General features: G+C 51.7%; 1 protein-coding gene across 1 annotated transcript in view; it reads left to right on the top strand.

Moving 5' to 3' along the window:
• The window catches only part of LOC137484411 (nesprin-1-like), a 143,387-nt gene that overhangs the window by 121,015 nt on the left and 9,007 nt on the right, over nucleotides 1-13,365 (top strand). The window contains exons 84-89 of the mRNA XM_068208285.1: nucleotides 8,378-8,425; nucleotides 8,575-8,807; nucleotides 9,278-9,431; nucleotides 10,749-10,939; nucleotides 12,239-12,458; nucleotides 12,888-13,168. Coding sequence (XP_068064386.1) covers nucleotides 8,378-8,425; nucleotides 8,575-8,807; nucleotides 9,278-9,431; nucleotides 10,749-10,939; nucleotides 12,239-12,458; nucleotides 12,888-13,168 — 1,127 coding nt within the window. The remainder of the gene's footprint in view (nucleotides 1-8,377; nucleotides 8,426-8,574; nucleotides 8,808-9,277; nucleotides 9,432-10,748; nucleotides 10,940-12,238; nucleotides 12,459-12,887; nucleotides 13,169-13,365) is intronic.

The following is a 13,365-nucleotide window of genomic DNA, read 5'->3' as shown; positions in this document are numbered from 1 at the left end:
TGAGGCAGTGAAAAATGCAACATTACCTAATATTTGCCCTCGGTGCAGAAAAGGGAGGTACTATGCGAACCACTGTCACTCCAAATTTAACACAGATGGGAAGCCTCTGTCGGGAAACTTCAAAAAGAGCACGCAGCACCACCACGTGACAAAACAAACAATGGCAGCTCAATCCCAAGGAAACCTAGGCAACTCAAACCAGATGCAATTTGTGTAGTGGCCAGTCATCTCCCAAGCACCCCCACTTATTACCCCCAGGGGCACGATGTGAACTGGCAACTTCTAAATTAACATACTTTTTAAAAGACTTTAACCATGACTTCATACCCACAGGAGTTACTGGTACTTCACAGCAGAGACAAGACTTTTTAATTATAGGCAAAGACAGGAACATATTTCTTGGATTTTCCATTTTTCCAGCTGTTGTTTCAGTAAATTGTAATGAAGAGCTGATGCCTTTAGCTTTTGCTTCCAGTGCTCCAGTGGTAATTCAACCAAAACCACTAAGAGCTATTGCTACTGCATTGCCAGTGACAATAGCTAAGCAAGACATACATCGAGAGACTCTGCTTTTAACTAAGCGAGCTGTATACCAAAAAATGCCACCTGAATGCTTCAGCCGGCACCTGATGTCCTTTGGCTAGAATGTGTCAACAATGAACGGCCACAGCTGACTTGCAGTCTAACACATTGTGGTAAAACAGTTCACATGACAGGCATGCTGGACACTGGCACAGATGTCGCTGTAATTTCTCACGTGTTTTGACTGAGCAACTGGAAAGTAGTGGCGCCCATGGGGGCTCTCACAGGAACTGGAGGAGTCACACTGTGTCTGCAAAGTGAATTCATGATTACTGTTACAGGTCCTGAAGGGAAGACAGCGATCATCCGTCCCTTTGTGGTGCAGAGACCCATCACAGTATGGGGGAGAGAAGTACTGCCCCAGTGGAGAACCAAAATAGAAGTGAGTTTTAATGGGCGCCACAGCAGCACCTGCCACTCTAGAGTTATCATGGAAAACTGACAGCCCTGTTTGGGTGAGTCAGTGGCCTCTAGCAGAGAAAAAACTAAATGCCCTCAACAAAAATTAGTAAATGGACAGTTGCAAAAAGGTCACATCAAGCCCACAAATAGCCCTTGGAATTCCCCAGTCTTTGTCATTCATAAGAAGACTTCTGATTCCTGGAGATTTCTCCACAACTTGAGAAAGATCAACGAAGTGATAGAAGACATGGGACCCCTGCAACCTGGACTTTCTTCTTTCAGTGATTCCAAGAGACTGGCCTCTTGTTGTCATCGACTTAAAAGACTGGTTTTTCAACATTCTACTGCATCCAGAAGATGCTCCCCGATTTGCCTTTTCGGTTGCTGTCGGAACCCAGAATGTCCCTTGGACACTCTTGGATGTTCTGGGCCCAGGTCAGAAGCGTTTGAGACCCTGGAATGCAGCCACAGACCCCTGTGGCTTTGAACCTGATCCATGGAACAATTTACCAAGCTTGCAGGAAGAACAAGAAATCACAAAAGTTTAGCTATTATAGTAGAAGTAGTCACAAAGTGAAAGGAAGAATTTTTGAGTGCTGTACTGGGGGGTTTTAGGCCTTGTACAGAGGGGTCTGAGTTTTGTACATGGGGGTCAGAAGTTCTAAGATGCAGGGACTTGGGTGTGCCCTGTCCTTTTTCTTTCTCCTTCCTAACCTCCATGTTCTTGGTGATGTTGGCATTCACAGATTGGTTTAGAGTAGAAAGTCACTGTTCAATATAGGTGATGGGCATTGGGGAAAAACTGTAAACATCTAATACGTAATGTATGATATAAAAGAAGGCACCAGCCCCCTGGGTGTCGGAGTGTGCCCTTGCCTGACTGCAGAACGGACCGCAGCAGCTCAGGGAGAAAATCTTTCAGATAACATACAATAAACTACCTTGAGACAGGACAACAGAAGACTACTGAGTCTTTCTTTGGAGACACGGGTTGGAGGAGAGACTTTTTCACCTTTCCGGTTCACCCCAACCAGGGGTGAGTTCCTACAGGTTGCAGCCATCAATAGAGGAGAACCACTGCAGAAATATCATCGGATGGTTTTACCAAAAAGGATGAAAAATTCTCCTACAATTTGTCAATATTTTGTGGCATGAGCTTTGTCTCCAGCCCAACAAAAACACCCACGGTCAAGGATTTAACATTACATGGACGATTTACTCATTGCAGCACCTCCAGGTTTGTCCCCCTGGCTGTGGAGAGAGCTCCGGGATCCGTCTTGCAGAAGCTGCAAGATCAGTTTTGCAGGGCATGCAAGAAACGGCCTTGTCTGTGGGGCCACAGCTGGCTGTGCTGCTGGAGCTGTGAGGAGACCTGATTTGAGAGGTTCTCTGTCTGCTGGGGCCGCCTGAGCCAGGGGGATTTTTCTTTTCTTTAAGATTGGTTTTTTCCTTCTTTTTCATTCTTCTTTAGGATATAAAGATAGTATGTGTTCTAATACCTAGGCTCCCAGGAGCTTTCTTTGGTGCCCAGTGTCTGCAGGGCACAGGGATAGAGGGGAACATGGGTCCTTGTGCTCAGCAAGCTGCCCAGGCGTGCAGTGAGGAAGGGAAAATGGCCAGAAGCCCCTTGGCCTTTGGTGGTTCTGCTGAAGCCTTTGTGCTGGCGACAGGGCGGCTGGGCAGGAGCCGGAGCTGCGGAGATCCCTGCCAGACTGGTGCCTGGAGATGGCCACAAGCCCTCTTGCCCAGCCAGGCAACGCCATCTGTGTGCTCCTGGCTGCATTGCTGAGGGCTCCAAGGTGCCTCTCGATCCGGCTCCTCTGGAGCTCCGTCGGGGCTGCGCCGCTGCCGGGCAGGTTGGCTGGGCTGGGGGAGACCCTGAGGCGACAACGGGGCGGTGGGAGGCTGTGAAGGGATGAGGTGCTGCGGCGGCCCTGACAGGACAAGGCGGTGGGAAGGCACGAGGGCCATGTGGGAGGGAGTGGGTGACAGGAGGCTCCAAGGGGACAGGAGGCCCCTGAGGAGCCAGGCTGGTGGGAAGCCCTGAGGAACTGGGTGCCAGAGGCCATAAGCAGCCCTCAGGCTGCTGCCTTGTTCCTGACAGCCGGCTGCTCTGGAGCTTCCCCAGAGACACTGCCATGCCTGGGGCAGAAGCGCTCGAGGCTGGGCCTCAGCAGGAGGGTGGGGACACACCCGAGGTGCCCAGTCTGGGCTGGCTGGGGACAAGGAGGGCAAGGGGGCCCTGCCAGGCCGCAGTCACTGGGTGCTGGCAGGACTGGCAGCCAGCCTGGGTCCCCGCGGCTGCCCAGGCCACCGTGCTGAGACCGAGGCGCCCCCTGACTCAGAGCACTGGGCTTGCAGAGCTTCTGCCTCCACCAAGAGGGCGGCAATGTCTCCTTGAGCAGGGCTGCTTCCAGCACTTGTCTTGGCTGCTCCTTCAGGGGGCTGGCACCATCATCAGAGGCACAGAACAGCTTCTCCTCCCAGAGTTATTCCTATCCTCTGTACTTCCCCAGGTGTCTGCCTTGATGTTCACCGGGGACCTCCTTCTTTGTGGCCGTCCATTGCCGTGCTCAGCAGGCAGCCAGTTGTGAGCTGCCACAGGAAGAGACACAGCAACTGGAGTGTTGAATAGCAGAGGCTGTGCCAATTCTTTTGCTTTCAGAGTGCAAGAAAGACAGAAAAGCACAAGGATACATGACAGTGTTTCGGTGGAGTCTCTTTGTTCTGTGAAATTCAGTAGCTGTTGGTGTTGCTGTGCTACTGCTATTCCCTTCCTTTAAAAAATCAATCTGGGAAGAAGCAACATCATCTGACACCTACCAAGTGTTGCCACCAGTTGCTCCAGGTGCTGCTACCAACAGCCCCTGTAGGATGGAGCACAGCCCCCAGTGCTGCCAGGGCTCGGGGGAACTTGCTTCAGCGGGGACTCTGCCACACCTGCTGATGTCAGTGCTGCCCCGGCCCCAGGGGTCAGAGCAGCATTCCTGCCCTGGCCCACACGTTCCTCGTCTGTGTCACAGGGCCACGCTTAGCACCAGTGTCAATGAGGCCTGTTAAGACTCTGTCTTTGCCTTTCAGAGTCACTTTGCATTGGCACGTGGGACACTAAGATGTAATACGTTGTGTCCAAAATCTCTGTGGCACCCCTGTGGAACCGAACTCCCCTCCCCTGTGTTCAGCTATCAGGGCTGCAGATATGGGTGCTGTTGGGAAAAGTATTGTTATAAATACATATTATAATATTGGCTTTTCGCAAACATTAAGATGGATTCTATATGTATGTTAAAATAACTTTACTATAAAAATATAGGGTTTTTTTTTTTCCTGTTGTTAACTAAACCTAGACATAGTAGTGAAATAGCTGATACAGTATGCTTGTGTTAAACTGCCTGCTTGGTTGGGGTAACATTCAATGAACTTATGATGGAGACCCCTGCTGCTGACATGCAGATTTATCAGCATCCACCATCTGTAGAAAATATGGACCAAAACCCAAACTGGAGGTGATAATGAGGATGGACTAAAACCACAGGCACAAAATGTGCATGCTCTGAAAAGGCGGACCCAAGGAGGAGCCATGCTGAACAACTCTTGGAATATGTAAACTAATCTGGGGAAAAGTTTATATGCATAATTGTTTATGAATATGCAATAGGCTGATGCAATAGACAGGGTATGTAAAGGACGTCTCTGAAATAGCAGGTGTGTTCTTGACCGAATGCCAAGCACCTAGCCGCAAAAACTTTGCTTTGTTCTCTTTGTCTCTTATTGTCATTTTTTAAACTTCTAAATTTGTACAGGAGAGTGAACCTCATTTTTCACAATGGGGACATGAAAAATGGGGCTTGGAGTGCTAAAATGCCTCAAGAAAGTACCAAAAAACCCCCCAAGCACCACATTCCCCTCATGTCTGGGCTGGCTTTCCAGCAACTCAAGTAGAAGAGTCCTCCAGGAACTCAAGGGAGCAGCAGCCCTCCTGCTGAGGCACAGCCTGTGGAAAAAGGGCTCGGTGGCCCAAATGTGTGCTTTGGAAATCAGAGTTGGGTTCCTAAATCCCGCTGGAACTCTCTCTAACAGACCTGTGGTGGCTGGGGGATGTCCGTGGGAAGGCTTTGCCAGCCTTGAACTGGACCTGTTGATCATCTGAGCTCTGCTCTGTGTGGGAGCCTGTTCCCTTGCCCTTGCCCCAGGGCAGAGAGTTGGTGAGGGCTGGAGTTGGAGGCTGTGTCTGCCCCGAGAGCCGGTACCGTGGGGCTGCAGGTGCTCCTGCCAGCGTGGGCTTGTCTGAGCCGGGCCTTGTGCCTCTTTCAGGTGTCCCTGCTGCAGTCACAGCTGGCCCAAGACCGACAGGACCACCGGCAGAACTACACTGAGAGCTGTGCAAGGACCAGGCAGGAGCTGTCAGACCTTCAGCAGGAGCTGTCCTGCTCCTTTGCAGCTCTGCTCAAGGAGCCCAAAGCTGCTCTTGTGGAAGCAGACACTTGAAGCTGCATCGGTCTCTGAACCTTAACTTGGCAGTGACATCCAGGGGCTGTCCGTCTCTGGAGAGACAGGCCCTGCAGAAGGCAGGTGCAGCTCTTCTCTTCCACGCAGGATTTGTGCCCTGCTCAGAAGCCAATTCCTGTCAACTGGGGCACAAAATTCCTCCCTAGGTCACAGATGAACGCTATCGAAGATGAGGGCAAAAAATACCTGCCAAAGCTTTTACAAGCAGACTCATTTAGTTCTTGAAGGTCTGTTCCTAGAGAGGAATCTCTGATGTAAGCAGCAAGACTTTTCTTCTGCCTAGAAAACCTAGTGATATATTGCCAAACGGAGAGCAGAGAAAAAAATGCACTCGTGGTTGTCTCAGGATTCTTAATCTATTTTATGAGCCTTAAAAACTGCAGCTCTTGGCATTTCTCTGTAGGAATTTGAAAAGCCCCTGAAACACCATTCTTCCTCCTCATGCGGCTGTTCTAAAGGCAAAGCTTTACCTTCATGAATATTTGTAAGCAGCAAGAACCTTTGCAGGCTTTTTCTTCCATCTCTCCTTTGTCAGGAAAGACAGAAGAATTCCTGTGACTCAGGAACCAAGCGCATCCCTAAAGAGCCTGCAGGTCTTGAGAACGCTGAGCCTTAAAACTGACACTGTCTGCACCAGCAACTTTGAACTCATGTTATGAGCCAGGTCCCATCCCAGCTGCCCAACAGGGCTCTGGGGACACGGGGGAGGCAGGGCCCGTGCCAGTGGTATAAATAAATTTGTTTTAATAGGCCGGCTTAATAATAGTTCATCGTTTTAATGAGTTGTAATGAATTGCTAATTAATATAATTAATTGTTGGAATTGAAGTAGTAAGTTACAAAGTTAAAGGTATTGTCGGTCAAGTGTGCGTGCATAGCTGTCAATCACGGAAAAGAGGGGTCGGAAAAGGTGTCAAGGCAAGAATCTTCTAGACGGGTTACATCATGGAACGATGTCAGCAACTCAACCTATGACTGGGGGACTAACCAGCCAATAGTGCCTCAGAATTCCAGGATGATAGGCCAGGAATGCGCTGTCTTATGGACCAACCAGCTACCAGGAGGTGGACCAATCAACAAGTGGATCAAAAGTGCACCAATCTTGCACCTTTCAGAGACTTTAAAAACCCCTGGGTGCCGAGCACCCGGGTCTTTCTGCAGAACTAGTATCCAAAGAAACTCCCTGTGTAGCACAGAGTTACTTGGATCTCTGACTTGCCCCTGAGGCCCTGGGCTTATCCTGGGGCCTCATCTTCAGTTGTCTTTGTTTTTAATAAACAGGCCCAGGCCTTTTAAAATGTCTTGGCTCCAATTTGCCTGTTTTTAACACCAGGACGGGCAGGAAGCTGGGATGGGGGGAGAGCCAGGGAGGGCCTCTCCAAGAGCCCCTGGAATGCTGGGCTATGGACCCTGGTAACCGTCGCAAAGGCTGTGGAATTTTGGGAGTTGGAGCCTGACAACTGTCACAAAGGCCATGGAATGTTGGGGGTTGGAGCCTGACAACTGTCACAAAGGCCTTGGAATGTTGGGAGTTGGAGCCTGACAACTGTCACAAAGGCTGGGGAATGTTGGGGCTTAGACCCTGGCGACAACCAACAGCTCCTGGCTATTGGGGTTTGGACCCTGGAGCTGTCAACAGCTCATGAGCTTTGGGGCTTGGACTTTGCAAAGGCCAAGGGCACTTGGATTGTGTGCTATTGACCCTGCAAAGGCCAAGAACCTTTGGATATTGGGGTTTAGACCCTGCAAAGGCCAAGGGCCTTTGGATATTGGGGTTTAGACCCTGCAAAGGCCAAGGGCCTTTGGATATTGGGGTTTAGACCCTGCAAAGGCCAAGGGCCTTTGGATATTGGGGTTTAGACCCTGCTAGGGCCAAGGGCCTTTGGTCATTGCTGTTTACTCTCTGCTCGTGCCAAGGGGAGGATGGAGACCCGGCGGGTGAGTGAGAAAGCCACTGCTCTCCTTGTGCCAAGCCCAGCAGGGACCTTGGAGGGCCTGGGCTGGGCCTCGGGGAACAGTTCCCTTTGGGAATAGCAAGGGATTAACAGTTGGCTGTTCCAGAGCTGGCAGCAGCTTTGGTGCTCGCTGTGGGGACAGGTGTGGGAGGGAATGGGTGGCTCCTGGCCATCCCAGAGCACAGCCACATCTCCTCCTCCATCCTTGTCCCACTAGAGGCTGTGGGCACAAACAAGGGAGCAGCTTTTCATTGCCTTCCCCTCACCCAAATTACAGCACAGCCTCAGCGCTTCCCAGAGTCCAGAATGAGTTTCTCCCAGACATCTCTGAAATGATCCCTAGTGGCCCAGAGGAGGTCACAAGCATGATAGGAAGATGCTCCAAGGGCTGGAGCACCAGTGGCAAGGGAAAAGGATGCAAGAGTTGGGGTTGTCCAGCCTGGAGAAGGTTCCAGGGTGACCTTAGAGCCCCTTCCAATGCATGAAAGGGCTGCATGAGAGCTGGAGATGGACTTAAGCCAGAGGCCTGCAGGGACAGGACAAATGACAAAAGCTTCCCACCAAGACAGGGCAGGGATGGATGGGATATTGGGAGGGAATTCTGCCCTCTGAGGGTGCTGAGGCCCTGGCACCCAGGCTTGAGGTTTCCCAGAGAAGCTGTGGCTGCCCCTGGATCCCTGGGAGTGTACAAGGCCAGACTGGCTGGGGCTCTGGGCAACTCCCCTTCTGGTGTTCTTAGAAGTGATGAAACACCTTCCAGCATGTTCATTTCTGCTGCTGTCAAACTACTGGGCTGAAAATATTCCCAAGGAGGGGAGGAAGAGCTCAGCTGGAATTGCTGTGCTCTGGGACAGGCTGGGAGGCACTCAGAGGCGACTGCCTCAGGGGCAGCCATGCAGTCTGAGTGTGCTCTTCCCCGTGCTCTTGCAGGGAGCTCGAGGGCTTTCTCAGCAGGGACATTCCTCTGGAGCCCCTGAGGTGAGTAAAGTGTGCTGAGCTGGCTGGCATTTTGAAACTGGTTCTCCATGAATGGACGCTGGTTCTTGTGGGATCAGAAAAGAGGTATCTCAGTGCTGCTTTGGAATGGGAACAGAACACCTGACTAACAGCTGGATGTGGGCTTTCAGGCGCTGGTAGACGACAGTGACAGCATGGCCAATTCCATCATCTGCACCGACAATCCTGGGAACATCCTCTCGACTCTGACATCCACTGATGAACAGCATCCTTTTGAATTGGTTCGGGAAGATACAGAGAACTGGGGGCGCATGCAGCGGCATTTTGATCAAATGGAGGAGAGAACCCAGAGGATCAGAAGCCGCTGCCAGCTGATAGACTCTCTGCTAGAAGAAATCAGTAGGTGAGTCTTTCCTCCTCCTCCTCCTCCTCCTCCTCCTCCTGCATTCCAGAAACAATCTGCTTCCAGGCCGGGGAGTTCAGAGGAGTCCTGGCTGAAGAAGTCACCTGCCTACCATGTGTAGTCCTCAGTGTGGCTCTCAGGCATTGTCCTGTCTGGTTTTTCCATGCTCTACTATGACTCCCAAGGCTGTCTGGGAGCTGCAGAGCCATGTTGGAATAGAAGACTCCTTCTTCTCGCCGTGCTGCTTCCCTGAATTCTGTTCTTTGCGGGCCCCTGCCCAGCCACTGCTTCTCACTGAAGGAAGGCAAAATCCTGTCTTCCTTTCCCTTTGCCTCTGGAGGACTTTCTTGGGAGGGAAAGAGCAAGGTCTTCCTTAGCCCACTGCCCCCAGCTCCATCCTGGAGTGTTGAAAATGGCATTGCTGACTCTTCAGGCCTCTTGATTCTTCTGACTGAGCCTTGTCTCTGCAGTGACTGTGCAAACCTTGAGATGTCCAGGGAAATGCTGCTGCAATGCACTGGAATCCCGGAGCCAGGAGCCTTGTGTCTGCATCTGAAGAACACCAAGCAGCGGAAGGAAGCATCAGCCCAGGCAGAACAGGCAGAGCAGCAGGACAGGATGGAGGTTGGTTTTGGAAATGAGACTGCTTTTCCCTTGAAAACTGTTCTTGCCCCTTCTTGTACACTGGAGGACTTGGCTGCACTCGAGGGAGAAGACCCATTGTTGCAGAGCGAGCTGGAAGTCAAGAGGCAGTCATTGGAGGAATTGCAGCTTCAGAGGGATCTGCTGCAGCAGGAGAGGGATGATGTTAGCACGGCTCTGAACACCTTATTGCTCGGCAGCACCTGTGGGAGGGGGAGTTGTGGCAGCCAGATCAGCCCAGATGCTGTTGCTGGCAGTAGAAGACGGGCACACTGCTGTGCACACCTGGCTCAAGACGGCACATGCATTTATGAGCCAGGGATATGCGTGTTCATCAGCAAAGTGTTGCATGCTTCTGCAAAATGTGTTGCTTTGGGCAGCCACAGAGCCTTTAAAACGGGGATCGGAGCTGGGGAAGGGTCTGGAGCACAGGTGTGACCAGGAGCAGCTGAGGGAGCTGGGGGGGGAGCTCAGCCTGGAGAAAAGGAGGCTCAGGGGGCACCTTCTTGCTCTCTACAGCTCTCTGTGACAGGAAGCTGCAGCCAGGTGAAGGTCAGGCTCTGCTCCCAGGGAACAAGGGACAGGACAAGAGGAAACAGCCCCAAGCTGTGCCAGAGGAGGTTTAGATTGGGTGTTACAGGATAGCTGCAAGAGAAGGCTTTGTTTCTGATGATCTCTGTCAGACAGTCTCAGTTCTGGGGAATGTGATAGGTTGGGCAAATGCACAGCAGACGTTTTGATTTGGCCACATCAGGCAGGCGTCCACAAGTCACAAAATGTCTGCTCAGCACAAGAGCCATTTCCCGGCGAGGCATCCTCTCCTTGCAGAGAGCTGCTTTGAATATGTGAGGAGGAGAAACTTAGACGAGAATTTTCTCCTTGAAGGGGGAAATCCTGTATATTTTCCCTTGATTCAGCAAGCAAATTTGTTTTCACAAATCTTCCTGAAAATGTCCAGCAATGAAATATATTCAGATAATAATTTTGTTTCCCAAGTGGCAGTTGCAGAAGATGCAGTATTTTTGGGTGACAACACGGAGTTTGGAGTGGGGATGTTTGTTGGGAAGGAGCTGTCTGGTCCCAGGCAAGCCAGCAGGGCCTGACACAGCACTTCCAAGGTAACAGTGCCAGAGGCTTTTGGCAGCCCAGGCTATCAGAGCTGCATAGGGCAGATGCTGTGAAACTTTGAGCCCAGAGCACAGGTGCTCCTTGTCCTCTGGCTGCCTGCGAGGTGCCACTGGCTGGCTCTGCACAGGGCTCCCGGGGAAGGGCTCGAGCTGTACCTTGTCCCACTTCCAGGTTTCCCAGGAGCAAGATTCATCGAGCTGCTCTCTGGAGCAGCTGGGCCCGGAATCCTCTGGCCAAGGGCACGCACTGGCCCAGGTGTGCCGAGAGCAGGAGCTGCTGGGCCAGAAGGCTGACCTTGAGGGCCGAATGGCAGTCATGGAGTGGCTCCAACAAGACCTTTCCAGGCAGCTGGAGGAGACCAGGTAAAGGCAGGGAGTAGAATCTTTTGTGGTATTTTAATATTCCCTGGTCAGAATATGGAAGAGTCTCAAGAACAAAAATATGTCACAATGGGAAGGTTCTTTTTCTGACACCTAAAGCCAGCAAAGCTCTTGTGAGCCATGAGCTCCTGTTTGTGCCGCCAAGCACACTCCTCTGGGAAGTCCAAAGCAATCCACCCAGCCCTGAACTGAGTAGTAGTTAAACCATGCAGATGCTGAGTGAAACCTCAGGTTTCTCTTGGCTTTGGTTCCTTGTTCTGGGCATTGAACATCCCTCATTCCTTACCAAGTAGCCTGACATGATCCTGATCTTCAGAACTGAAGCTTCGTCTTCAGCATTCCAGGCTCCAACCTTGGCACGTTGGGAGTAGCACACTGCCATTCAGGGGCAAGCCAGAGGCTCCTGCTGAAAATCTTGAGGGCTTTCTGCTTCCAAGCACACTCTTGAGAAGTGTGGGACAGGCCCTAGAGCTGGCTGGAGAGCAGCAGGGAAAGCTCTTTGGAATTCTCAACAGCCTCTGGGGATTCTTGCTGATTGTTGATGGGCACCCAGCTGCCAAACCTGCCAAGCTCCCTTTGGATGGTCCCTCTCACTCTGTAAAGAAGGACAAGTGCCTCGGGCTACTGCCTGCTTGGCCCACAACACTAAAATAAAGGTGGCAAGTCTTCTCCATGACCTTGCAAGAGTTTAAACTGCAGTCTCTGCATTCAGGTGGTTGTTGTTCAGACAAAAGGGTGTTCTGAATTTTTACAAGTGCTGCCGTGACCATGAGATTTTACCGTGTCATGCAAAGTAGTTCTGAAGTCTCACAAATACAGGGTGTCTGGAAGATGATGTTCCTTTATGTCCATTATCAAGAGCATTAAAAAGTCAGCAGTCAGCAAGGACAAGAGTCTGTTGTGTCCCCCTGCAGAGCAGCTTGGAAGTGCTGATGAGAGAAGGGCTGTGAGCAGGGGCTGGGCTTTTGCTCGTCGCCCCAGCCTGTTTGGACACAGCTAGCCAGTGTCATAGGTCAGGATCAGCAACTGAAGGTTTGGCTGTTGAGGCCAAGTTGGGCTGGGCTGTCTGTGCTATGCCAGGCCACAGGAAGGCCTGGGCAGTCCCTCAGAGGGCCCTGCTCTGCTGTTGAGATGGCATAAATGTGCCTTGTCTGGGCGAGTTTCCACGTGGCCCATTTCCCATACTCAGGTGTGGGGATCTTGAGCCACGTCGTCCTGGAATACCCAGCTGTGGGTGTCTGGAGCAAGCAACTCATGTCTCTTTGTATGTGCAACTTGTAGGTCAGCAAAGGAGAGCCTGGAATCCAAGCTGATTGCTGCTCAGCAGCAGATATCTCTGCTGCAGATCACCAGGAACTATGTGGAGGTAGAGCGGCGAGCTGAGCTGGAGGAAGCTTACAGTGAAAACCCAGCAGTGCAGAGGAGGCAGGAGGAAGAGCTACAAGGCCTCAAAGAGGAAATGAATCTGCTCCTTGAGCAGAGGGAGGCTCTACAAAAGCAGGTGAGTGAAACAGCAATGGCAGTGCAGCCTTGCTGCGAGGGGTCTGTGGCCTTCTTGCTTTTCCATGGCAGAGCAGCAGCTGGTGGGGTGATCCCTGGGGCTGTCTTGGGCTCTGGGGGCTCCATGGCAGCTGCTCTGCAGGACACACAGTGCTCTGCTGAATCTCAGCTGCTGCTCTGGACAGCTGGGCTAGTCCTCTGGGCTGTTGGCCAGCAACCATCAGCATGGATTCCTGCTGGCCTCTCCTTGCCAGCCTTGGTTTGGGAGGTGCTTTTTCAGGTGCCCTGTCCATATCCAGTGTGAATCTGGTGCTCTCAGGACAGGGAGAAATGGAAAGTTGTCCTTTGCCTTTCCTCTCAGCCTGTGCTGTGGCTGACAGTGACAAGCTGTGGCTGCAGCCCCTGACTGCTTTGTTCCCTTTGACTGGAGGTGGGAGAGTTGACATCTCAGCTGGCAGCCTCCCGAGAGTCCCAGGAAACGACTGTCCAGAGAGCCCAGCAAGAGGTGAGGGAGGCCCAGGAAGAGTCCAGGCAGAAGCTGTTGGAGGTTGAGCATGTCCAGAAGATGCTGAAGGAGGCAGAAAATCAGAAAAAGGATCTGCAAGTGCATCTGGAGTCCTTGGAGAGGGAAAGGAATCGCTGGGAAGAAGTGGCTCAGCAAAATTCAGAATTGCAGGCTTCCGTGAATGTCCTAGAGAAGGAAAAAGCCAGGTAAATGAAAGCCTGTGGGACTCTGCATTGTGGTGAATGGATTCCCTCTTTGCCCTCTTTGCACCTGCCAGGGGCTCTGGCAGCATTTCCTAAGTGGCAGATTCTGAACTCTCCGTGCAGACACTTCTCCTTGTCTGGATGTTGTCTTTCATTTTCTTTACTTTTAAGACTTCAAACAGAGTTTTTCTGCAGAGAAA

Source organism: Anomalospiza imberbis, chromosome 17 (assembly GCF_031753505.1).
Source record: "Anomalospiza imberbis isolate Cuckoo-Finch-1a 21T00152 chromosome 17, ASM3175350v1, whole genome shotgun sequence".
Lineage (NCBI taxonomy): Eukaryota > Metazoa > Chordata > Aves > Passeriformes > Viduidae > Anomalospiza > Anomalospiza imberbis.
The sequence above is the reverse complement of the archived record's forward strand: the minus strand, read 5'-3'. Positions and strand labels throughout refer to the sequence as shown.